The 24,764-nt window shown below is 37.8% G+C and overlaps 1 protein-coding gene across 1 annotated transcript in view; it reads left to right on the forward strand.

Annotated features, from left to right (window-relative positions):
• The first annotated feature begins 732 nt into the window (after positions 1–732).
• Positions 733–24,764, forward strand: part of LOC124185645 (vacuolar protein sorting-associated protein 8 homolog) — a 155,952-nt gene continuing 131,920 nt past the window's right edge. The window contains exons 1-4 of the mRNA XM_046576603.1: positions 733–1,126; positions 4,416–4,691; positions 15,774–16,067; positions 23,189–23,407. Of these exons, the coding sequence (XP_046432559.1) occupies positions 1,046–1,126; positions 4,416–4,691; positions 15,774–16,067; positions 23,189–23,407 (870 nt within the window). The 5' untranslated portion in view covers positions 733–1,045. The remainder of the gene's footprint in view (positions 1,127–4,415; positions 4,692–15,773; positions 16,068–23,188; positions 23,408–24,764) is intronic.

The raw sequence follows: 24,764 nt of genomic DNA on the forward strand, positions 1-24,764 counted from the left end.
GTGCTCTTACCGGGGAGAAATTCGTTCCGTTATAGACGGACAGTATACAGTCGCAGTATCCTAGGGAAATATATGACGTCATAAATCGTTGTCATTTTTCTACTATGAACACTGGTGCTTTCGAGGTAAGGTGCTCTCAGTGCTTTGATCACGTGATCAACAGCGTTCAGAAATTTAACAGCTTCCACTATTGATAATTATTATTATTGAATATTGTCATTTAAAAATACCGGCCGTTGAAAACAAAAATAGAAAATTTGAATAAATTGTGTTTATTGCAATGTGAAACAAATATTATGTATAAAATGAAAGTAACGCCAAAAAATGTCGATCACAGTATACTGTACTGCGTTCCGTTTTAAGCAGTAACCAGTATAGCTAACTATAAAGGAACGGCTTCGCAGTATACTAAATTGACGACACACCTTACAGTGCTCGCAGTGTATATCGGAACATACCCTTGATGAGCAGCGCTGCTGCTGCGTGAAATTACCAGACTGATGCTAGTGAAAACTTGGCCGTGTTCGTAAATTGACTGATAGTACTGAAAATTCCCTAGAACAGAGTCAGAGCTATTCACGAACTTGGAAGCGCAAAAGAAATAAAAGATTGCTGACAGTACTGTCTGTCAATTTTCGAACACGGCCTTAGTTACTGAACCACTGCTGCTTTTCACTGCTCATGAGATAGCACCCTAACTGTAGCTGTGTGATCGATTCCAGTGTTTAGCATCTGGAAATTTCCACGCGTTACTGTACGACGTCATAGGAGCCTAGGTAGCCCTCCATATATATAACTCCATGCTATCACGTTTTTACTTGCCAAAGATGAACAAAAATCGAAATCTGCTCCCCAATAGTGAAGGAGATATGGTGTTCTCCCAACTCTATCTCTCGTTGTAATGGAAAACAAGTATCTGAGAAAGACAGATTCCTCCCAATTTTCCATCTTTCTCAGTGACACTCTCTCGGGAAACGCCGGGTTTACGGCGAGCGTTCCAGTATCACTATATTTCAGTGTAATCAGTTGACAGATAGGATTTAACATGGCCGAAAATGTACTGGGGTCCGAGATCGGCTTTCAGGATTATCACGCTACCGAAGCAATTCATTTAGATATTGAAGAGGTAACAATCCCTGAGAAGATACACATTGCCAGTCAATTAGCGAATCCCCCTTTATTATGCAGTCAGACCTCCAAATTATTAATTACATTCTTGATAGGTTGTTTGATTTAGAGGTTATTATCCTCCCCAATTCGGCGTTTTGACATGTTCATTGAAGAAGTACCACTTTGATTATAATTTTTTACAAGTAGTTGTTTCTTCCCATCTGCCCTGTATTTATGCTCGCGAATGGCGTTACGACCGGGCAATTGCATGCTTGCACTTATTACGGACTAACATTTTTTAATAGACACTGTTTAGAATGTTTTCCCACAATTTCCTAAATGTTGATCACCTTACAGTTATTTTTAGGCTGCATAATATCTCCACTCTGAAATAGAAAATTTCTATAATATAACAGAATTTCTGCCGATTGCAGCCGCCTGATTTGTATATTGAAACTTTTCATAAGGTTAAAGTTCATAACATGAATCTAGCAAACTATTCAAGCAAGAAATTACCGCTTTACAATGTTACGAATATCTGCTTTGCGTTGTAATGTAAGTTATATGGTTTGAACAAAGTCTACATAGTCACACTAATTTTCTGATGACTATTCATAAAATATTTTTCTAAGGTTGCTAGATAATGATCCTTCTGAATCTTTTATGCTGACGTTAAAAATTTTAAGCTTATGTCATGACATTTAAGAAGCCTGCTCATATGAAAATAAATGTTATGGAACTTGGTTCATGAAAACTACTGGAGTACTTTTGAATCTTTGTCATTACCCAATGAACTTTTGAAATTCATTGAAATTCCTATGGTCCATCAAACTGATACCATTCAATGTAAATTTTGGGGGAATATTATAGATAATTCAGATCTGATTGAGCTAATCTTCTCTACCAGAATTATTTACTTCTGTTTGTTGATTAGGAAATATATAAACTATTACAGAGAACACCTATTGATAATGATGATCTAATATTTCTTCTAAACTAGCGCACTACATAAGGAAATTTACAATTGTATGAAATGATTTTGGATGCTCTTATAACAAAAATTCTATAGTTCCATAAACAATAACTGTATCTTGATATAAATGGATGAATTCCAAATTGTTGGTAACTAACATCACAATTTTTTTTCAATAAATTGGAAATGATATAATCAATTGGTTTTTGTTTTTCACATTTGCGAATTTATTAGGAACAACCTGATCTTAAATACAAGTATGTATTACATTTATAAATATACTCACGACCGTTTATGAAATAACTATAGTTCGGTTCCTTGAATTTCTGTGTTTATCGTATGTATCAAAGTGAATTTATTGTTCATATTATCAGTTATCTGTCACTAGGGAACATTTACTAACTACATGGTATAAGCTGAACTATAGATATAAACATTCTTGTGAAAATGATTTCTATCATTTAATGTAAGTTAATGTATGAAAATATTTGATTAAATTTCTCAACGTTCCATAATTTTACTTTCTGTAAGTAACTCAACGATGGAAAACAGGTTAACTTAAATGTCGATTTACAAGTCTTCTGTAAAACTGTAACAAATGTGGTTGTAGAATAAAAAATCATGCTGAAACTGGCAGTCGAAGTTATTAACTGAATACATACAACTTTGAAAGAGTATTACAGGGTAAGGTTTTATGCCTACAATTTTATAAAAAAATCATTTTTCCGGAAAATGTGTTTTAATCCTAGGACTGCATACTGGGGTCGTTTTTATTCTAGCTATTTCTATTCGCTGTTTTACCACTTTATAGAAAATATCTATTGGGCTTTTTTGCCACTCAAAAAACAAATCCAGATTGGTTGAACACTGAAAGTTAAACAAGAAACTTGTAAACTTCATTGGTGTCTTTACAGATCTCTCAATATAGATTTTTTTTTCTTATAATTTTGTATAAAATAACGTGATATGTGACATATTCATTTGATCATATTTTCGTATTTTTATTGCTAATAGAATATGCATGGCTGAATTTTTTCTCCTTTTCCCATAATTTTCTTGAAAACCTAACTGACATAACGGCCAGCGATTGTACGTAAGTGAAAATAATGTTTGGCGTTTATGCCTTTCAAAAATTTCTTATTGAAAGAAAAAATAAAGCCAAGAACATCAAAAGAATAACTAATATCTGTTAGTTCACTTCGAGTCCAATGCCTTATACCTCGTAGTAAAACGTAAAATGGATATCTACAGTCTTTATTATTCCACAAGGCACAATATGGCAATCCAATGGCTAGTCCAAGTCTTTCATTCTAATGGGTATGCACTGTCATGCACTTGGTAATTTGTATAACTTAACTCAGAATCCTCGAATTAATCCCAACTTGGAATGATAGAATTCAATGAATATACCTTATTCACTTAATTTACCTTATCACCAAAGGTATAAGTGATTCAATATCCTGCTAAAAGTCAAATTTTGTTAGCCATTTCTTTTGTTTATTATTAATGACTTAGTCGACAGCTGTTTTCATTTTTTCGTTCGCCATTTAGAAAAATGAGTGAATAAAGTCTACGGAAGTTCTTCAACTCATTGTCAGGCTGAAATGTTAGTAGTAAAAAAGTCAACCTTATTCCAAAAAACCCTTCACATTGCATCTCTTACACTTGGATGCATTGAAACAGGTGTGTCTTAAAATTCATAAGATCTTATATGAAATTAAGTATCTTTTCTTTACTCAAAGTAAAAAAATATAATTAGTGAATGTCTGCATTGTACCTCTGCATTGTACATCAAAAACATCGTATTTTCATCTGTCAAAATAAATAAACTTTTCGGAAGATCGAAACACGTCATAATTTTTCCCATCAAGAACCGTGATTCCACCCTTTGAAACAATGCTTTTTTACGCTGCTTATGAAAAAAAAATCTCGTAAAATGTTAAACAATGTATTTGCAATGCACCTCGTAAATAAAACAAAATATTTTTAAATATGATTATTCATTTAAAAAACTATTGAATATGACAGTAGGAACTTCAAACTATAGTCCAGTATTTTTTGCAGATTTTATCAAAGATGTTAGAATAAAAACGTGCATAAGTGTTGTACACAAATGACTCCAGAATGCAGTTTGTGCTATTAGAACCATAGTGTACAGTTTTACAGTCAATCAACAATAGTAGGTTTAGCGGCTAACTTCAGTTTGATAATCAAAAAAACCAGCATCATCTTAATAACAGCTGTTTGAAATAATCTAGTTTTTACAATATCCTTATGTAGAAGGAATACTTTTGAAGAAGTGTTGTCACTCATGTAATGCATTCTCTTACAGCTAGATGATGCTGAATATGCCATCCCGGCGGTGGAGGAGCCACCCTCCTTAGAGAGTATTTTGACGGAACTAGATTCTGGTTCACTATCTGGAACAGAAGATGAGTTTGTAACACCAGCAGAAAAACTGGGAGGTAGCGAGACAGCCAGCGTAGGGAGCTTATTATCTCTAAATTCTGTCAGTAAACCATTTAGACCATCTCAATCACAATCGTCGAGTGCTATATTGAGGCACGTTATACTGAAGGGAATATCTTCACAAATTTCATCAGCCAGCGTAAGAATTCTATTATTTATTTTGACTTTTCATCTACAGTATTGTAAATGGTAATGTTGTATTATCAAGTTTTTTACAAGACATGACTGCCACATTTTGTTGATACAAAATTCTAATTCAATCTAGATGGATCAGAGTGAAATCTTCAAACTATGAAGTGTTACAGTTTGTCCATTCGATTTAAGCGCAGCTACGACGTAGAAAGTGACAGACTGACATAAGTTATTACATAGTTAGAAACATGTTATATTAGTGTTCACATTGAGAGCCGAATAATAAGAATCAGGAAATCAATGTTCTCACTTAGCTATTAAGAATTGATTATAACCCCTAAATTTTGTAATTATAATATGATACTTACAGTCATCTTACGGGCTGCGTGTAAACCAAATAGACAAACTATACTTCATACTAAATTGTTCTTTGAATTATAGGAAGTTTTTTAATATGAACGTATTACGAGGAAAAATCTTACTCGTTTCTTTCTGCAATACATACCTATATCCTATATGTACGTTCAAAAGATTTTTACGACCTTAATTCTTAGAAATGCAAGGTATTGACTAAAACAAGATTCAAAATTTGTATCTGAAGCTCATTAGGTTAACCCTTCGATTCACGTTGGGACGCTAAGCCTCCTATCTTTTTTTTTTGCTGTTTTTTATTTAATAAACTACATTTTTGGTAACAACTACCGAGTTTTTTGGTTCCACGTGGTCCTTGGAATACTTCTAAATCTCAAAAAAATATAAAATTTATTTATTTACTGCAAAAATAGTACATTTAAACAAATGGTCGAACTTCGTACTTTTCCATGACAAAAAGAATTTTCTGCAAATCTACCATGAAAATCTAAATGCTAATTTTTATACAAACTTAATACACAACCAAAAAATTTAACAGAATTTCTTCAGCATTTTATTTTTGTTATTTTTGTTATTTTTGTTTGTTCGGCATATTAGATCCGCCATTTTGAATTTAGGAACTTCAAGTTCAGATTCGTAATTAGCCACCCCAAAAGCCCATGTACGCAAATTTTCAAGCAAATTGCACGTAAGGTACAATGTATACATGAAATGGTTAAGTGAAATTAATAAGTTTATGTGATACAGAAAAATTTTTTACGATGCTGAATTGTAATTGTTAACACCTTGTTATTAGCAACATCAAAGAAATCATATTACTCTACTATTTGTTACGGCCAAAAATATATGTTCATCTGATATTATTGAACAATAACTCATCCTGTTCACTTTATTTGTGAATAATATGAGGTATTATTCATTGGAATTAGGCTACTAATATAAATTTTTTTCGATAGAAAAAATTCAGTCAAACATTCATTATTCAAACTAATGAGGACCGTGTAGGGTTCGGAGAATCAAGAATTAGTATAAGCTAACAACAATGTTGCATGGAGAAAGAAGTACATAAGCATACGATGTTTAGACTTAAAATTAGCAATGGATAGATGTTGAACTCATTCAGGCCTGAACTCGTTATGTTGCAAGACAATCACATGAATCAAATCATTATTCACATGATTGGTGATTCGGATAATTGATGTTCTGTTATAGTCAAATAATGTTATTTATTTGATGTTATTACTACATAATGACGAGGTGTTGGTTGATACTTAGAATTCAGTATTTCTATATGTTTATGTATCACCTGGACATTTTCAGCTACATGTAACTATATTAGGTCAATGCCATTGCTGTTATATTTGTCAATCGAGCATTCCATATCAAATCACCCTGATAATTTTTAATGAGATTGAAGTTTGATCGAGAATTAAACTTATGAAAGTGTTGTTGAATACGCTACTAAAAGATTCACCAAAACTAATGCCAGTACCTATTCTATCATATTCTAAAACATTTATCCAAACTGCACAAGAGCCGCTGATTATCACTGGTCTGCAAACAAAACTTTTTTTCTCCTTATTATTATTATGTGTAATTATAATAGATTTGATGCTCTTGAATCGAAACATAGTAATACAAAATATGTACCACGTATACTTTTCATGTAATGTTTTTTTTAATAAAACGCTATTTTTGCTTACAAATTATAATCAAACAATTCTGATAGTGACAATATTTCTGAAAATAAAACTATAAAGTTGAAAAGTTTAAATATTAAAATCGTCAGAAGATCTATCTACTAGTATACTTTTAGTTATTTTGTAGTTTTCTTCCTTTTCATACCATCGATTGGAATTGCACAGCGAATATCTTCTCTTTCTAATTTCTTTTTCAAATTCTTTTTCTATCAGTTCGAACTGGTTTTGTATGTACATATACTATTTAAATAGATTAAAGTAGTGTAATTGCAAAAGCAAAACACAAGAAGTTCTGAATTTATAACAATAAAAAACAAAAATCATAACATGTAATATATACGTGACAGCAAAAAATGGAAAGCAAATATAAATTCGTTACATTAATAAACCTTCATATCTATAATATTTTGTTTTGAAGGAGGATTTCGTTGCAGACCTGTGTTACCCCACAAATTCAAAAGACTAAATTTGTAGATAAATATAAGGTACCAATTTGTATGTTACTTATGTTAATATAAGTTTTACAAAAATCCAACTTACCATTCATAATAACATAAACAAACTGTTTATACATTAGCACGAAAGAAATGTTGCAAATAATTAAAATCATTAACACATGAAAATCATTTGGCACATGAAAACAAATTTGAACTCACTGGTTATGAGAGAAATTAAACAACAGAGTCAGGGCGGCTAGGTGGTCTAGTGGAGTAAGTCTCCGGTAAAGCATCTCTAGATACCAGGTTCGATTCCTGGCTCCGTCATTAATTTTTCAAATTCACCAGTTGTTCAAATTTACATATTTTCAATAAAATCATTAACTTTGAAATGATGGAAGAATACAAGTAAAATTATTATATCATTCTAATTAGCCAATGTTGAAACAAAAAATAGATATTATCTGTTGAGTTAAAAATCTTAAATCTAAGTTGGAAGTACAGATGGCGTGTTGATATAGATTTAGAATATCGAACTAGACATACTCGCATTTACTCCAAAGATGCACACGTGTTTATATAGATATATGTGATAAAAAAAAAATTTTAAAAGCAAACGCGAACGATCTCGACACGATGTAACCAACTCGTTTCTTTTCTCTAAAAATTATTAAACGTATTTCACAAAGTAAAGTGCAGCGAGTACGTTTATTTCAACAATAAAAACAGGTTATGGGACCAGTGCACGCAAAACTATTCGTGTGAAAGAGAAAAACAAGCCGGTTGTCGAGATATTTTTATGTGCCGTAGCGTGACACCTTTTGAGCATTTTTCAACATGGATCTGACGAGGCACGTTAAAGCCCTTGGTCAGTGAGACAGATAGGCAAATATGGAAGAGAAAAATGCGTCATTTACTGGACTACCACAAGAAAGCTTTGGACATAATTGACAAGAAATTAGAGAAACCAGAGACCATGCCAGAGGACGCAACTGCGGAGCAAATCAAACAGTATCAAGCAAAAAGCAATAAGTATCGAAAAGTAAATAGTTATGCCCAGTTTATGATTTCAAGCTCAGGGACAAATGCAGTTTACGAAAAAATCATAGATAAGGGGTCAGCGCACAAGGCCTGGAAGGTGTTGAAACAGCATTTCGAGGCCATGTCAACGGATCAGTTGTTCAGAATCTGCGTAGATTTCTTCGCTTTCAGTTGGGTGCAGGAAGACGATGTCGGTAGTCGTGTCACGAAGTTAAAGAGCCTGTGAATCGATTTGAACAATGAGCTAGAGATAAAAAATGAAAACGCCCTCCATGATCTGATTCTGGTATGCAAAACGCTACAAATTGTGCCCAGTGAATTCGAAAACTTTCAATCAAGTTGGATGTTACTATCCAAGGATGAAGACAAAAACTTCGATGAACTAACGACTCAACTCTGCATGTGTCAGAGGAACTTTAGAAAACATACTGACCACACGAAGTCCATGGATGAGGCGCTAGTGGCAAAATCAGACAAAACGTTTCTAAGAAGTGCACCAAAACCGAAAAAAAAAGATACGTGCAATTATTGCAATAAAAAAGGGCATTGGGTAGTCAGTTGTAAGAAATGGATTGCTGACAGACGACCACCGAAAAACAAGACAGAGGGCGCTCCCTAGAGCAACGCTCTTGACACCAATGTAGCCCTTGTTTCCATCAGTGAGGAAATAATCTGCAGTGAAGGAACCTCTGTAGATGAGAAGAATTCGACAGGGTGGTGGATTGCCAACGGAGCCACAAATCACGTGACCAATTGTCTGAATCTATTGATTGAATTCAAAGAGTTTCAGAGACCCTGTTACATAAAAGCCGCCGAAAATGAAGCTCTGCAGGCCCTTGGCAAAGGAACCATTCAGATTTTGTGGTTCACAGAAGAAAAAACCTTAAAGATGACTGAATGATGTTTGGTTCGTCCCGAAAATTTCAATGAATCTATTTTCTGTTCTAGCAGCACAAGATAAGAATACGAATAGCAAATTCAATTCCACATCGACGAAGTGCTCATTCGAAAACCAAGGAAAAACAGTACTGTATGGGAGTCGTGAAGTGCCCAGAACTCTGTACAAGGTAGCCATTGAACCAGTCATTCCAGAGAAACTGGAAAGGGCAAACATCGCTGAAGCACAAAACTCTACGTTGCAGCTGTACCATTAAAGATGGGGACACCAGAACAAACGGTACATAAGAGAGATGATGCAAAGGGAGTTGGGCATCACAGTTCAACTGGAGAGAGAAATATGAACCATGTGTTTTCGATAAAGCACACCGTCTGCCCATTGGCACTAGAAAAAAGGCAAACGAAACCTGGGGAACTGGTCACAACTGATATAGTAGGACCTTTCGATGAGTTTTGCAATAAAGGCCGTTTTTTAGTCGCATTAGGGCATTTTACGAAATTTTGCTATGCATATGTAATCAAAGAAAAGTCTGCTGTCAAGGTTGTATTAAAACAGCTTCTAGCTCATTCAAAGACTAGGCCGCACAATAAAAGAACTATTGAGTGACAACAGCGGGCAATTTCATTGTGCTGAGGTTGAACAAATTCTTGCAGAAAGAGTAATTATACAGCGACTGACAGTGCCATACAACCCTGAGCAGAATGGCGGCTATGAGCGTGAAAACCGACCAATCATTGTGATAGTAAGTGCCCTTCAAATATTCGAATCCTGACGTTGAATTTCTAAAAGCAATATGGGTGGAATTGGTAACATCAGCAATTTACATTCTCATCAGAACTGGAAAAATGTCAATAGATGGTATTAATACATATGAGCTGTGAACAGGCAAGAAGCCAAGAATAAAGCACTTGCACATCATCGGATTTATCTGCCATGTTCGTATTCCAGTGCAGAAGAGGAAGTAGATGGACAAAAAAACAGTTAAAGGATTCCTTGTGGGATATGACGGAGACGAGCGTTATAGAATTTATATCCACGAAGAGTATAAAGTGGTCTTATCAAGGGACGTTCAATTCCAAGAAAAACCAGGAGAATGTGAAGAGAAAGTGTACACGTCAGAGATGTTGAACAAGAAAATCAGGCCCAAGAAAAAGAACCTGTAAGAAACGATGAAGAATGTGAATTCAAAGACGAGTCGGACACTGAAGAAGAGGAAAATCCCAAATTACTTGAAGGACGAAGCTTGAGGAGTCGATCGAGAATTAAGAAGCCAAAACATCTTGAAGATATCGTTCTAGCAGCCGAGGAATTCATCAACATTACTGAATATCCTGAAACTTTCGAAGATGTCCTGAAAAGTGAAGACAGTATTCAGTGGAAAAAGGCCATGGATAAGGGGATAGCGTCGTTGAAAGAGAATCAGACCTGGAATTTAGTAGATCTTCCTTCAGGAGCGAACGCGATTCCGTGCAAGTGGGTTTTACGACTGGAAAAGAATCCTGACGACACGATAGACAAATACAAGGCAAGATTAGTTGTAACAGGTTTTAGTCAACGTCATGGTATCGACTACAGCGAAACCTTCAGTCCAGTGGCAAAATTCGGAACGATCTGTTCAATTCTCAGCATGCACCAAGTGAGAAAATGCATTTATAGCAGTTTGATGTATCAACAGCCTTTCTGTACGGAGAACTTGAAGAAACAGTGTTTATGAAACGCTCCAAGATTACGGAGACAAATCCAACAAGGTCTGTGAACTCAAAAGGAGCCTTTATGGACTTAAATAAGCACCAAGATGTTGGAATAAACGTCTCTGGGATTTTCTTCAAAGACTTTGGCTCAAGGCTATTGATGCAGATCAATGCCTATACATCAAAGAAAGGGATGGCAAAAAGCTCATACTTGTGATCTACGTGGACGATGGTCTAGTTGCAGCTACAGATCCAAAAGAATTAGAAGTTTTCATCAGAGACTTGCAATCAGAGTTCAAAATTATCTCAAAAGAAGCACTTTGTTTTTTGGAACATGAAATTCAAAAGAAGAAAATTCAATAAAAATTCATCAGGAAAAGTTATCAAAATCAAAGAGAAAAATCACGCACGAAAAGTTTTAGAACGTTTGAATTTCTCAGATTACAAACCAGTGTCAACTCTAATGTTAAAAAGTCCTGAGATTTTGAAAGTAGGTAACGATGATGACAAATCTCAAAAATTCTCATACCGACAAGCAGAAGGGGCCTTGATGTACTTGATGTTTGGTACGAGACCAGACTTGGCGTACAGCGTGGGATTTATATCAAGATCACTTGAAGATGTAGTCCGAGTCAGGAGAGTCTTTCGGTACACAGTAGGAACCTTGGACCTGGTAATAGTTTACAGCAGAAAGACAGAAAAAGGAATTCTGGAACTGTACAGCGACGCAGACTTTGCAGGCTGTCTGAAGTCAGCGCGCTTAACTTCTGGAGTTGTAGTCTAGTATGCCGGAATGGCAATTTCCTGGCTGAGCCAAAGACAAGCAGTAGTGGCAACCTCCACAACTGAAGCGGAGATCATCACAGCAAATGAGGCAGCAAAAGAAGCAATTTGGTTGAACAGACTTTTTCAAGGAATTGTCGGACTTAAACAAGTTCCAGTAATCCAAGTTGACAATTCTGCAGCGGTGAGACTAGCACAAAATTCGGAATTTCATCGTAGAACCAAGCACATCTCAATCAAGCATTTTTTCATTTGTGAGAAGGTATGCGAAGGAAAACTTTGAGTTCAACAAATCTCTATAGAGCAACACAGCAGACATTATGATGAAGTCACTACCAAGGACACATTTAAAATTTTTGTGTGTAAAAATGGGACTCATATGAAAGAACAATGACAAATTTACTGAGTTGATTAATGTTTTCGTTGTAATGTAGATTTAAAGTTAATCAACAATGGAAAGTGTTGAAACAAAAAGTAAATGTTATCTGTTGAGTTAAAATTGTTAAATCTAAGTTTGAAGTACAGATGGCGCGTTGATATAGATTTAGAATATCGAACTAGGTAAATTCGCACTTACTCTAAGGATGCGCGCATGCGCTTATACAGGGTGGGGCATTTAAAGTGACCAGGGCAAGTTTCTCGAAAACTAAGCAAAATCTCAAACAAGGTCTCAGACGAGAGCTGTAGGGTTTTGAAGGGGACGGTGTATTTTTTATTTTGAAAATAAAAACAGTATTCAATTTCAAGTATAAGAGTATAAGTACACCAGTTTCCTAAAATTAACACTCAATAGGATATTTCAAAAACAAGAACAAGATACAACGACAAACAACATCGACGAATAACATTCGTCTACAACTTTGTGTTTTGACTGATAACTCTTGGTTCGATTTCAACTTTCTACTTTACGCGAGAAAAACAATGTCTCTAAGGTTTGTGTGATGTAAACAATTTTTTCAGGCATTAGATGCTTAATGCTTCCTTCGAAAATCGAACCAAGAGTTATCAGTCAAAACACAAAGTTGTAGGCGAATGTTATTTAATGATCGTTATTGAGAGTATTCACATCACGTACAAATCTCCTTAGTAGTAACATTCAGAATTCCTATTATCGTGATTATTATTTTAGAAAAATGGATGGGTATACGGTTGCCGAGAAGATCGATATGATTTACATTTATGGCGAAACGCATAAAAACGCTAGTGCAGTTTGTAATTTACACGGAGAACGATATTCTGAAAGAAGTCAACCATCCCGCAGAACTTTTGATCGAGTCATACTGTTGTTTTCAGAAACCGGAAGTGTCACAACAAAAAAAAGGAATCGAAGTGTACTGAAGTTAATGGCCATCATTTCGAATATTTGCTTTGATAAAATTGTGAATTTACTCCGCGTCAAGTGGAGAACGGACATCTTTTTCTTATTTTTAAAATATCCTTTCGAGTGTCAATTTTAAGAATCTGGTGTACTTATACGTTTATACTCGAAATTGAATACTCTTTTCATTTTCAAAATAAAAAACATACCACCCCGTTTGAGAAACCGAAGCTGACCTTCGTATCTCCTTGGCGCATCCACTTAATAAAAATTCGAACGCGCTATGTTCCGTCCCCTTCAAACCCCTACAGCTCTCGTCTGAAACTTTTTTTGAGATTTTGCTTGGTTTTCGAGAAAATCGCCTTGGTCACTTTGAATGCCCCACTCTGTATAGATATATGTGATGAAAAAAATTAAAAAATACAACGTGTCCGATCTCGACACGAATCAACCAACACGTTTCTTTTCTCTAAAAATTAATTATTAAACGTATTTCACAAAGTATAGTGCAGCGAGTACGTTTATTTCAGCAATAACAATACTGAACAAAGATTTCAATTATAACAAATAATAATCAATAGGATCTATGACATGTTGACCAATTTTGAGTCTTGGAACAAAATAGCTTCTTTTTGAATTTCGAAATTGTTGCTAATCTTGAGGCAAGAAATTATCAGAATTACCTCAAAAGCACGTCAGGTACAAAATCCTTGAGCTAAATACTTAGAAACGGTAAACACTTCCAAAAATTTCTTCCTTATCTCAGACACCGTCAAAAAAACCAAGTGAATAACAACTCTGTAAAAACCGTATCTCGAAAATCTATTTCAAGAACATCTTATTGTTAATAAATGTGTATTTTAAATTGAAGTGTTGTGTAAAACAAAATTAATTTAATCACGCATAGTGATAGCTGGCACGACTCAAGACAAAATTCCAGATCGAGACAGGTTGCACGAGAAATTCACCCAAACCTAAACACCACAAGATTTCTCCCGATCAGGGGTAAGGCAAAAGTATGGAAACCCATAAAAATTTCACTGGGTCCGGTGAAAAAAAAAAATAATGAAAGTTTTGATTTTCAATACCAGCATTCTTCTTCTGGCGCGACGCAACAACAATAACGTGGACGTAAAAGTATTCTGCTCCCTTTGGGGAGTTTTTTCGAGTGTGTTTTCCTTGCTTCTCACTTTCGGATGCTTTTGTAGAGCGTCGCAATAGAAGAATCGATTCATATTAGATGCTCGAATTGTTCTCCATTAATTTCTTGGCAGTAACCAATCCTATTGTCAAATGCACCCAAAAGTCAGAGGCAAGGGAAACTCATTCCGAAAAGCACCCCAAAAGTGAGAGGCAAAAGAAACTCACCCCAAAAAACACTCAAAGGGAACAGAATTCTACGTCCACGTCGTTGTTGCTGCATCGCGCCAGAAGAAGAGTGCTGGTGATGAAAATCAAAACTTTCATTAAAAAATAGTGAACCTTGAAATTTGACTTCAAGATCAACTTTCAAAAGCTAATCCGATCATTCTGACCAAACCTAACAATTTTTATGTAAAGGGACTTGTGTGAGATGCGGATCCTAAAAATTATCCGCGTTATTGGTACCAAGCATACTTTTAACCTTTATGTGACCCGTAGAGATCATGTTGACCTTAGACCTTAACATCTATTAGAACGTAAAATCTTTCACTCCTTACGGTGCTGGCATTAAAAATGGGGGTTCCCATTTGATAAATCAAAGTTGACCTCAGAATGTTCTTGAAGATGAGGATCATAGTCAAATCAAAGGTCAGCATTGAATCCCTTGTTAAATATTAGTTCAGATTTAACCTTGGTAATTTTTTTTACCGAACTCCGCGAGATTATTATAGGTTTCCATACCTTCGCCTCACTCTGGATATATGTATGTAATCGGATGGTAACGTTTTACTTACTGTACCGACTGACGTGCTATGTGAAATATAACTAGATTCTAAATTTACTCTATTAACAATGTATAACTAGTGGACACAATTTGTACGCATGAGTAGCTAGGAGAGGCAGATTGCCTTACTTTCCTAAAATGGCTATTGACCTTAATGACTTCTTATTAAACTTGAATATAAATAATTTAAATAAAATTTAAAATTCTGTGTATACATCAACACTGCCTAGCCAAGGTAAAGATAGGTCAAGACTCATACAAATTCGGTATACTATGATTATAGTTTTTCTTTTTATACATTTTTTAGCTTTTATTTATCTACTGAATAGATTCTCAATTCAATAATTCATTCTAAAGAGGGCCCCTACTAGGGCCGAAACGTGAGCAACAAAATTTTGTTTCGCATCACTGACCTTCATACCGAAGAAAAAAATCCTGTTCGTCATTAGTTATCTAAAAAGTGATTCATAATTGCGATTTGACATATGTTACTGGTCGCCCTGTATGTAGATATATGATTGATACTTCCAACCTATCTTTGGCATTAAATGTGCTATGTCATTGTTTTGATTTCAATTACAAGTTCGTTATAAAACCTTTTCCAAATATTTGACACCATCAGAGTTTCGAAATAAATGCGTATTTTACCTAAAACAGTAACAGTTTATCTTCGCAGTTTATGAGCGTATGATGTAATCACATCAATATTGTATAAGGTGTACAAAAAGAATACGAATATATGGGAAAAATATGAATCGCAAGTGATCCGCCAGGTACTTATATTCTGTAGTTTGACAGAAAATTGAGCGTTTGAAAAAATAAAGCCAAGTACTGTACACGTTCCTCACCAGGCAGATTTAACATTCTATGTATGACTTCTAGATTAACTGAATGTGTGCTCCATTTTTTTTTTGATTTACAGGAAAGGATAAATGCTGGTTTAGCAAGCGCCATGGCTGCTGGTGGTAACATGTTAGTCATAGGCACCAGTCACGGTTTGATTCTGGGCTTTGATTCTAATCAAACCTTACGTTGGTGCGACCAAGAAGCTAGGCACCAAGGCTCCGTTTCAGCTTTATGCTTCAATCACGATGGTTCGAGACTATTAGCAGGCTTTGCAAGAGGACACATACTAATGCTAGAAAGCTCTAGTGGTAAAGTTTTAAGGACACTCACTGACGTACATCCTCCTGGGACTGCAGTGTTACATGTGAAAGTAAGTTTATCTTTTGCTTGGTGAAGATTAATAAGTTGCACGCAAAACAAAATTTTTTATACCATTTTCGAAGTTTTCATTTCGCATTTTCTGAAGAATACTGTTTGATGTTTCGAAAAACATACCCAAAGTTAAATTTAAAACACAATATTGAAAATAACACTGGATTTGTTTTAGTAGTGATGAAATAAGAATAACATTAGTTTTCTGTCGAAAATATAAAGAAAAAGTAGAAATTATTCGACTTGAAAAAAAAAAAAAAATTATCGTTGTGATTTTTCCACAACCTTAATTTCAATGTATACATGAAGTGTTAATAAAATTTGATATGCAATCAAAGATACAATAATGCTTTCCGTCATCGTAAAACTCTTACCTACACTTTAAATCATTCAGATGTGTATTTGAAAAGTGATTTGAAAAATCAGTACGTGTCTTCACATGAATTTGTACTCTGCTTTGGTTTATTCATGGTATAGTAAGTACATACTAGTGCTGTGAGATTTAGTTGGCTTAACCGGCCAAGACAATCAACTTGATTAATTAGCTGAAAGTTAGCTGGCTAAAGTAATTAGCCGGCGAACATAGTCAACCAGTGAACCGGATAAGCCGATTAATAATAGCTAATCAGTTAGTTTTGACCGGTCAAATCTAGAAATGCTGAAGATCAACAAGAAAATTAATTTTTCACCTCTTGGATTCGAACTTGCAACTATAATACCGCATAAATAGACGTTTGTCACTTAGAATTACAAAAGTTTTCCAGTGAATCCAATTTTAATATCACTGAATAATATCGACGGCAGTATGGAAGAACGTGACGTCTCAAATTGTGCCAGAACCTCGTGACATTTAGACCGAATTCAAATTTTTCAATGATAAAGCACTGGAATTTCGGGTGTATGAATTACATGAAGCATTTTTTCCAATAGATTCAATAATTGAGGGCGCCGAAACGAAAAGGGGACGAAACGAAATTTCGCAGAATAAGTATTGTCCAGCAGAATATTTTTTCAACTTGCGCAAAACTCAATTTGAAAAAATAGGCTCGGTAGAGAATTTCATTCCGCATCTTTTACCAAATAAACTATATTGATAATTTTTATAGTTGATAAAATATTTCAAGAAGAAGCCATTCTCGAGGAAACAAAAGTTTAATGCTTTTTTCACTTCAACTCGTCATAACTTTTTTAAGTATTCATATTTCTTCCTGAAACTTGTACACGATAAACTTGCATGTATCCCGCGTCTTTCAAGAACAATCACAATTCTTAATATCAAATAGAAACAATGTCGCGATAAAAAAAAAAAAAAATCATACCAACATTTTCACAATGCTATGAAAAAGTTTTGTGGTGATTTTTAGCTGTTATTGTTTAAGAGCATCGTTAATTTTTCTGTGAGCGCGTGTCGCGGTGCGTCTGCGGTGCGCGCCACTCACATTCTCAAGCGGTTGAACCGTACCGAAAAAACATGTAAGTATGTTTAATCATTTTATTAATCATTTTCTCATTTATTTACTTTTCATAATGAGTTCGATTTTATGTGTAAGCTTCTGAGCGTTCTGTAGGCCCGATGTAGGTTTCTGTGTGAGTATCATTCCAATCCCAGAATGTATATAATTTTTGTCTTCATTTTATAAATTGAAAAATTCAATGTAATTAACATATGAGAATTGAAGAATATTTGTTTGTTTGATTTTATGTGAAAGTTTCTGGTTCCTCAATATGAAGGCTACATAAATCAGAAAATCATTGAAACAATTATTGAATTTATTGGAAAAAAATGCTTCGTATAATTCATGCACCCAAAATTCCAGTGCCGCATTAATGAAAAATTTGACCTCGGTCGAGATGCCACGTTCTTCTTTCACAATTCGAGATGTCACGTTCTTCCATACTGCCGTCGAATATACTAGCTACAGTTGGGAAATAATACGTATTAAATTATTCGGAAATATGCGGAACTAGGTAAGTGGTGTTGCTTTTGCTAAGCGAGGGTGACTGGATGCTCATTGTCAGTCCTGCTGGATCACTGTGCCCGGGCCCATTAGGGCACTCTGGAGTGCAGGAAACGACGTGAGGCCAGCCAGCTTAGTGAACTGAAGCAGCCTGCCAACCCTATTTCCTCGATTTTCTTCCTGCCGGTGTAGCTGACTTTAAGGGCTTGTTTACGTGGGCCCATTCTGCCACACCGTGCAATCAGGTGGAAGGGAGTCGCCTCCTCTTCCCCACATCTCGGGCACTGGGACTCTACTGATCAACTGACCGTCGATCCCAGGTTGAGCGAAATGCTCACCCTGGATCCCCTGCACCAGTGCTTTTGGAGAGTGTAGTTCGTTTGGGTTGTTCATCCAGGTCTCTCTGTGAGGGTGCATTACCCTGAAGGGCTGGCGAAGTTGGAATCCGCCGAGCAGCGGTCCCCGCTCATGGCTAGGATGGACTGTGGTGCCCCTCCTCGGTGAAGTACTACTGCGTTTCCTGCACCGGTGTGCATCTAACGTCCCAGATGCCCCAGTCGTTGCGCCGCACTCCAGGCCTCCTCGTCCACTGGTGTGGGGGTACCAGATCCGAGAGATCCCCCATGGCAGTTATGGGGGTGGTCCTAACAGCCCCCGTGATGACTAGGATTGCCATTTTGTAGATGCAGTCGTATAGCTTGCAGAGTATGGCCTTGCCCATTGCATAGATAGAGAGAGCATAGGTGATCTGAGGTAGTATGATGGCCGTCAATATCCATCGAACCATTCGTGGTGTAGTCCCCAGGCTTGGCCCACCATCCTTCTGCAGGTCCAGTATGTGGCCGTGGTCTTCTGTGCCTAGTGATCGATGTGGGCCTTCCACATGACTTTGTTATCCAGGGTGACTTCCAGGTAGCATATCTCAATAGAGAGGTCAGTCTCGACCCGAAAATCTCGATATGTTCCATCATGAGGTTATGTTTCCTAGTAAACAGTACCATCTCGGTTTTGCTAAAATTAATCCCCAGCGACCGAGATGTGCACCAGTGAATCTGTCCACTACTCGGTCCAGCGTTTTCGAGCAGAAATGACATCAGGCTAATCAGTCTCCATGAATTGGCGCGGTCGTAGCAGCGGTTGCCCGTTCTCGGGATGAAAATTATTCTTACTTCTCTCTAGCTCATGGGTATGTACCTAGCGCTAGGCACGCTCTGAAGATAGTGTTCAGCCTGGTAACCAGGGCCTCCCCACCCCCTTGAAGGAGGGCTGGTAACATCCCATCTACCCGCGGGCTTTTAAACCTGTTGAAGGTGTCGATAGCTCATCTGATCTTGGCCATCGTAACCCTGGTGCTGTCGGGAGGTTAGTTACTGTATGACGCCAGAGAATATGGTTTACAGGTTGTTTATTGCCAGAAAAATCGGGTTACACAGTTCGGATGGCGTAGTAGAAAATGCGGAGGCAGGGAAAATAAGCGAAACGAGTTGATAGATACGTATGTGCCAAGAGCGTGGCGAAGACTGGGGTAGAGATGAAGAAAAAGTGCAGGCTCGCCCCCGAGTCGAGGCCAAGGGTCGCGTCGCGCCATAAATGCCACATGTAGGGAAATTTCCGGCGCGGTCAAACCCTTAGCCCTCGGCTAGCGAGGCGAGGCCTGGACACTCGAAGGTTAGTTGTAAAGAACTACGGAAAAAGATACACATGGAGAAACGGAAATATTTTAATGGTTTTTCGCCGGCTTGCCGGTGGCGGGTGCCCGCCACAGTAACTGTTTCCCCTGCCGATTTTCAGTCCATTGATCCACGTCCGGTTGGGCTGACCTGTGAAGGCGTTTCCTGAGCTACGGGCCTAGAGCCTAGGAAGTGAACCTCCAGCAAGTGGTTCAGTATGTCTGACTGGTTTTCCGCTATGCCATCGTCCGGCAGTGTGAGGTCATCCATTCTAATATGCGGGCCTGACGAGAAAACTCTGCGGCGCTTGGCCAGTAGTGTTAGGGCCTCAGTCTCACTGCAGAAGCTTCTCCAAGCCTCCGCCTTCGATCTTGTGATCATTTTCTTGTACCCCTTTTGGGTAGCCTTATAGGCTGCTCAGTCCGGAGCCTTTTTTGTCTTAAGGGCTCTGTTTATTAGTTTCCGGGAGTTGGATCTGAGTTTGTCCAGCTCTCTACTGCACCAGGGAACCTTAGACATGCTTACCTTGGGCTTCGTAAGGCACGCTGCCTCAAAGCCCTGGATTATGGAGGATCCTAAGTGTGTTACGTGCCCTCCACCATGCTTGTACTGCGCAAACGACAGCAATATCCCTGGAGCCTCCATTCAAGCTCTTCCTGTAGGAAAGGCAGTCTGTGGGCTTGAGATTCCGGCACATCCTTGTCGGTTCCACCTCAGCATCTGCTGCGAGGGAAAACGCGATGCGCCTGTCGTCTAAGAGTGTGTTTTCTTGGTGCACCCGCCAGTCGTTGATTAGGTTCAACAACCTAGAGCTGCAGAGTGTCATGTCCATCACTTTCTACCGGTGGGAGGTAATGAAGGTCGGTTGTGAGCCTTTATTCAATATTTCGAGCTCCACTGCTGATAGGTAGTCCAGCAGAGCTGTACACCTCTTATTGGTGTCGGAGCTGCACTATACAATGTGGTCCGAATTTGCATCACAGTCAATCACCAGGGTAGTCTTTTTCGGTGCACTACCTAATCAGCTCTCTGAGTTCCATCGTCGGTGGTGGTTCCACAGAATTGTAAGAGAGGTAGATCGAACAGACGACTAGATATAGTCCAGATAGTCCTGCCCTTTGTCTATCTCAGTTTGATCGATCTTGCGGCCAAGTCTCTGTTACACAACTGGCTGAGTCTTGGTGTGTGATGCCTGGTGTTTAGGAAAACCGCCGCCCTGGGACTAGGTTCAGCCGCGCTTTCCACGCACACTAGCACACCGTTCTCTTGGTCTAGTCCTGCAACAAATACTTCCATAATATGTGGTTCTTGTATGACTAATATGTCTGCTCCACCTCTAGGCTGCGGCTATGAATAGTCTCCCCTTGTCTCCACGTCGTACCGCTGGCGCGGGGGTTGCACTTAGCAGTGTTCTGTGCGAACCTACCTATATGCTTTTTCGCTCGGCTTTGCTGAGCTCATGGGCCCTTGGGGGACAACCCCTGGGCCGCACAGCATAGCCTCTTCTTCCAATAGCACCCCTCGTGCTCTGGACCGCAGATCTCGTGCCCTGGATCCCTGAGCCCGAGGGTGTTACGTCTTCCGTCGGGGCAGTGACAGAGGGGCCCCGTTGCCATTACCGGCACTGCTGCTCCCTCCCACGACGCCACCTCGACCCCGCTGACCTGCAAAAAGGCCTCGGGTCCTTTCTCTGTGCTAGGGTGTCTGTCCTTGAAGGAGATACGCCCCAAGCCGAAGTAGGCCAGGTGCCCCTCCCCCTCTCTCACCTGAGAACTTCCCTGGATTTGGCGTCCGGCGTTTTGGCGTTTCAGCCTCCTCATGATGACCTCCGTTTCCAATGGTAGACCAGAAATGAGGATCATCGTCCTCTTAGGTCTGGACAGTTGTTCCCTTTATAAAATTTGGAAGGAAGCCCCCGCCCAAGACGTCGAGACCGTGACCGTCCGAACAGCGCCTTCTCGTCGGAGCGCGAGACGTAGAGGACGCCCTGGTCGCACCGCTTCTTTGATCTCGACTTGTAGCATGGTCGCCGTCGAGCTGGTCTCCATGAAGGCCACCTTGTCCAGCTCTTCCCTTAAATCTAAGTTCTCTAGTCCCGAATCCATAAAAGTCTCACAAGTATGCAGGAAGCGACGGTCCGCCCCCACAGAGCTTGCTATGTGGGTGTAAGGCTAAGTACAATGGGGTGACGCCCAGTACCCCAAAGCATTTTTTGTGACTCCGTACCCCATTGCCATCCAGCCCTCGGCACGATAGCTCCCACCTTGGCTTGGGGAGTTGCTCCACGACTGGGGCCTTAGTTTCCCTGACCCAGTTTTTACGCCAGCCAGGTCCCGTATAGCCCCGATTAACCAGGTCGTCGCCCGCTCCCATCCCAAGGACCGGTTGCCAACCGGCATCCCGGTCCCGGGCCTGAGTGCGCGGGGTCTTTCCTGGCCGTTCACCTATCCGCCACCTGGAGTCGCGCTTAGTTTGCGCTGAACCCATAACCCTTATCCCGTACAGGACTTAGGGTCCGAGCTTTAGTAAGTGAGTTTGGAAAGTTAAGCCAAACAAGTATCACTGTAATACGAATGTTAATAGTTTTATTCTTAGCTCGGCTGATTATTATCTTGGACAATTGGATGACAATAATTCCGTAAAGTGAATATAATAAAATTTATTCCAGTTGCAATTTCGAATCTGAAAGAATTTGAAAAAAATTCGTTGGCTTATTGATTTTGTATATTTTCAAGTTTAGCCGATTGAAATTAGATGATTACCCAATTTTGGTCGGCCATGCTGGTTAACCGACTAACCATTTCGGCCGGATAATTGTTTTAGCCAGCTAACTATCAGCTAATTAACCTAGTTAACTGTCTTCACCGACTAAGCCGGCTAAATTGTACAGCACTAGTATATGTCGCTAATGTTTGAACTTGAAAATGATCGCAAGTTAGCGTATATTTATAATCAAGGATATCACTCAGTTATAATAAAACTTATAATTACAAAGCGTGAAAGCTCAACAAATTGATCGCAGATATCACATGAAAACTTTTACTTCACTAAATGAGTAGAAAATATATTTCCGATAATTTTTAACATTTGGGCTGTCTAATTATAAGTTGTCTCTCTTGAATATCATGTAATAGAAATCAATATTAAGAAAGGGTATCATCCAAAATTCTTTTCTTAAAGTATGAGTCTCTAAACTTACATATCAACTGGTAAGAATCTACTCTTATCTTTTTTGTACTCATGTCATTTAACACCCCTAGCAGTTCAAGTTGCATCACTGCTTTCAGTGATTGTACAACTTGATTATTTGATTATTTTACACATCGTCAAATGATTGAATGCGCTGATCTTTGATTGACATAGAACATATTACTATATTGTTGATTCTTAATGTGCAAGTGCACTTTTTTGAAACATGCCCTCGCAGATATGAAATCATGCATTTTTAGTAACGGAATTATTTCACATCTTAATTGTGTTTTTTCATTTAGTTCACAGACTCACCAAAACTGGCTTTGTGCAGTGACAGTGGGGGTTCTGTATTTGAATTAAATTTTACTCGCGTTATGGGAGTTAGAGGCTGCGACAGCAAATGTCTCTTTAGCGGTTCAAGGGGCGAAGTTTGTACATTGGAACCCCTTCTATTGAACCAACTCCCGACACATTCGCTGAAGAATTATACGCTGGTCGCAATGGCTACTTTATCAAAGGTATTGTAATTTTTTCATCCTTGCCGTCTTGAACGTACCTTCTACCAAGTATTCCTTTGGTAAGATGGTAAAAAACTGTCTAATTTTTTAAGCATGAATTAAATCTGAATCTGTTGAATGAATCAAATGATACTCCGATATCGCAACAAACTGAAATAATACAACCTTTACGTGTCAAACTAACAGTGAAGGAATATTTGTTGATTTTAATGTACATATATACTACTTGTTCGAAAACGGAATTTTTAGAGACATATTTTGAGTATTAAATTTCACAGTCAATCTAGATTTTGGATTCAGTCGTCTATTTAATTTTAAGCTTGAATCGTAATTATATGAGAGCGTAAACATTATTTAAAAATGTTTCTAGTTTGTATATACTACGTTATTTTGGCTCGCTACTTTATGCTTATTTGGTGTATGTAATTGTCACATTGTGCATATAGTAGTGTAACTAATGATAAGTTGTGTTCACACCCTTTGCACATCCTTGATTTACAGACGAGACTAATTCAAATCAGCTGCCTCGTCAAATGTCTTTCCTAATACCGTTACTGAGTTAACCAATAATATTGTATGAACAGTCCGCCCTTAGAATTTAAAGAGATATCATGATTTAATCTTTGCTTTCGGTTCATTTGACGTGCTTTAACTTTGTTCACTCGGAGAACTCTTTTAACCGTTATTTTCACTCTTGTGCTACGAAAGGTAATTCAAGTTGTTTTCTGGAATCGTCGTTCAGCTCGTACAACTTTCAATGAAAATGATCTTAGCATATTTTTACATGCAACTTCACTTGAAATTAACTCACGTAACATCGCAGTTCTGACACTAGTGTTCTAACAAACAGGTACTTACGATTGAATGTTTTTTTTTTTTGAGTAATTCAAGTGAAAGCACGTTGAACAAATGAAACACAAAGATAAAAGGATTAGCATAGTACGGTACGGTAGTATTTCAAAATATGGAGCATTATATTTCAGATCTTTAGTTAGTGTATAACCTAGTGTAATTGAACTTTACAGTAAGTTTTTTCTTGATCTGGTATAGATGGTTATCAAACTATCAGGGATGAAATTTTCGACTTCAATCCCGCATTATTTTCCTTTGATATCTGTTGACTTCAAATTTACCGTATCTAAACAATTTCGTCAGAAGTATTTTGAATTATTTTCTTCATATTTTTATTGGTGCTTAGTATTTCATATCGAATCCATTTGTACTTGGTTTTTCAACATAATCGATGAAAATTCTCTTTTCTAAAATTTCTGCTACTTCGATTCTAACCCTGTTGTAAATAAAAGTAAGGTTCAATTTGCTGTAAGTACCACTAAGGAAGTTCGGGGCTAACATGTAG

Source organism: Neodiprion fabricii, chromosome 1 (genome assembly GCF_021155785.1).
Source record: "Neodiprion fabricii isolate iyNeoFabr1 chromosome 1, iyNeoFabr1.1, whole genome shotgun sequence".
Taxonomy (NCBI): Eukaryota; Metazoa; Arthropoda; class Insecta; order Hymenoptera; family Diprionidae; genus Neodiprion; species Neodiprion fabricii.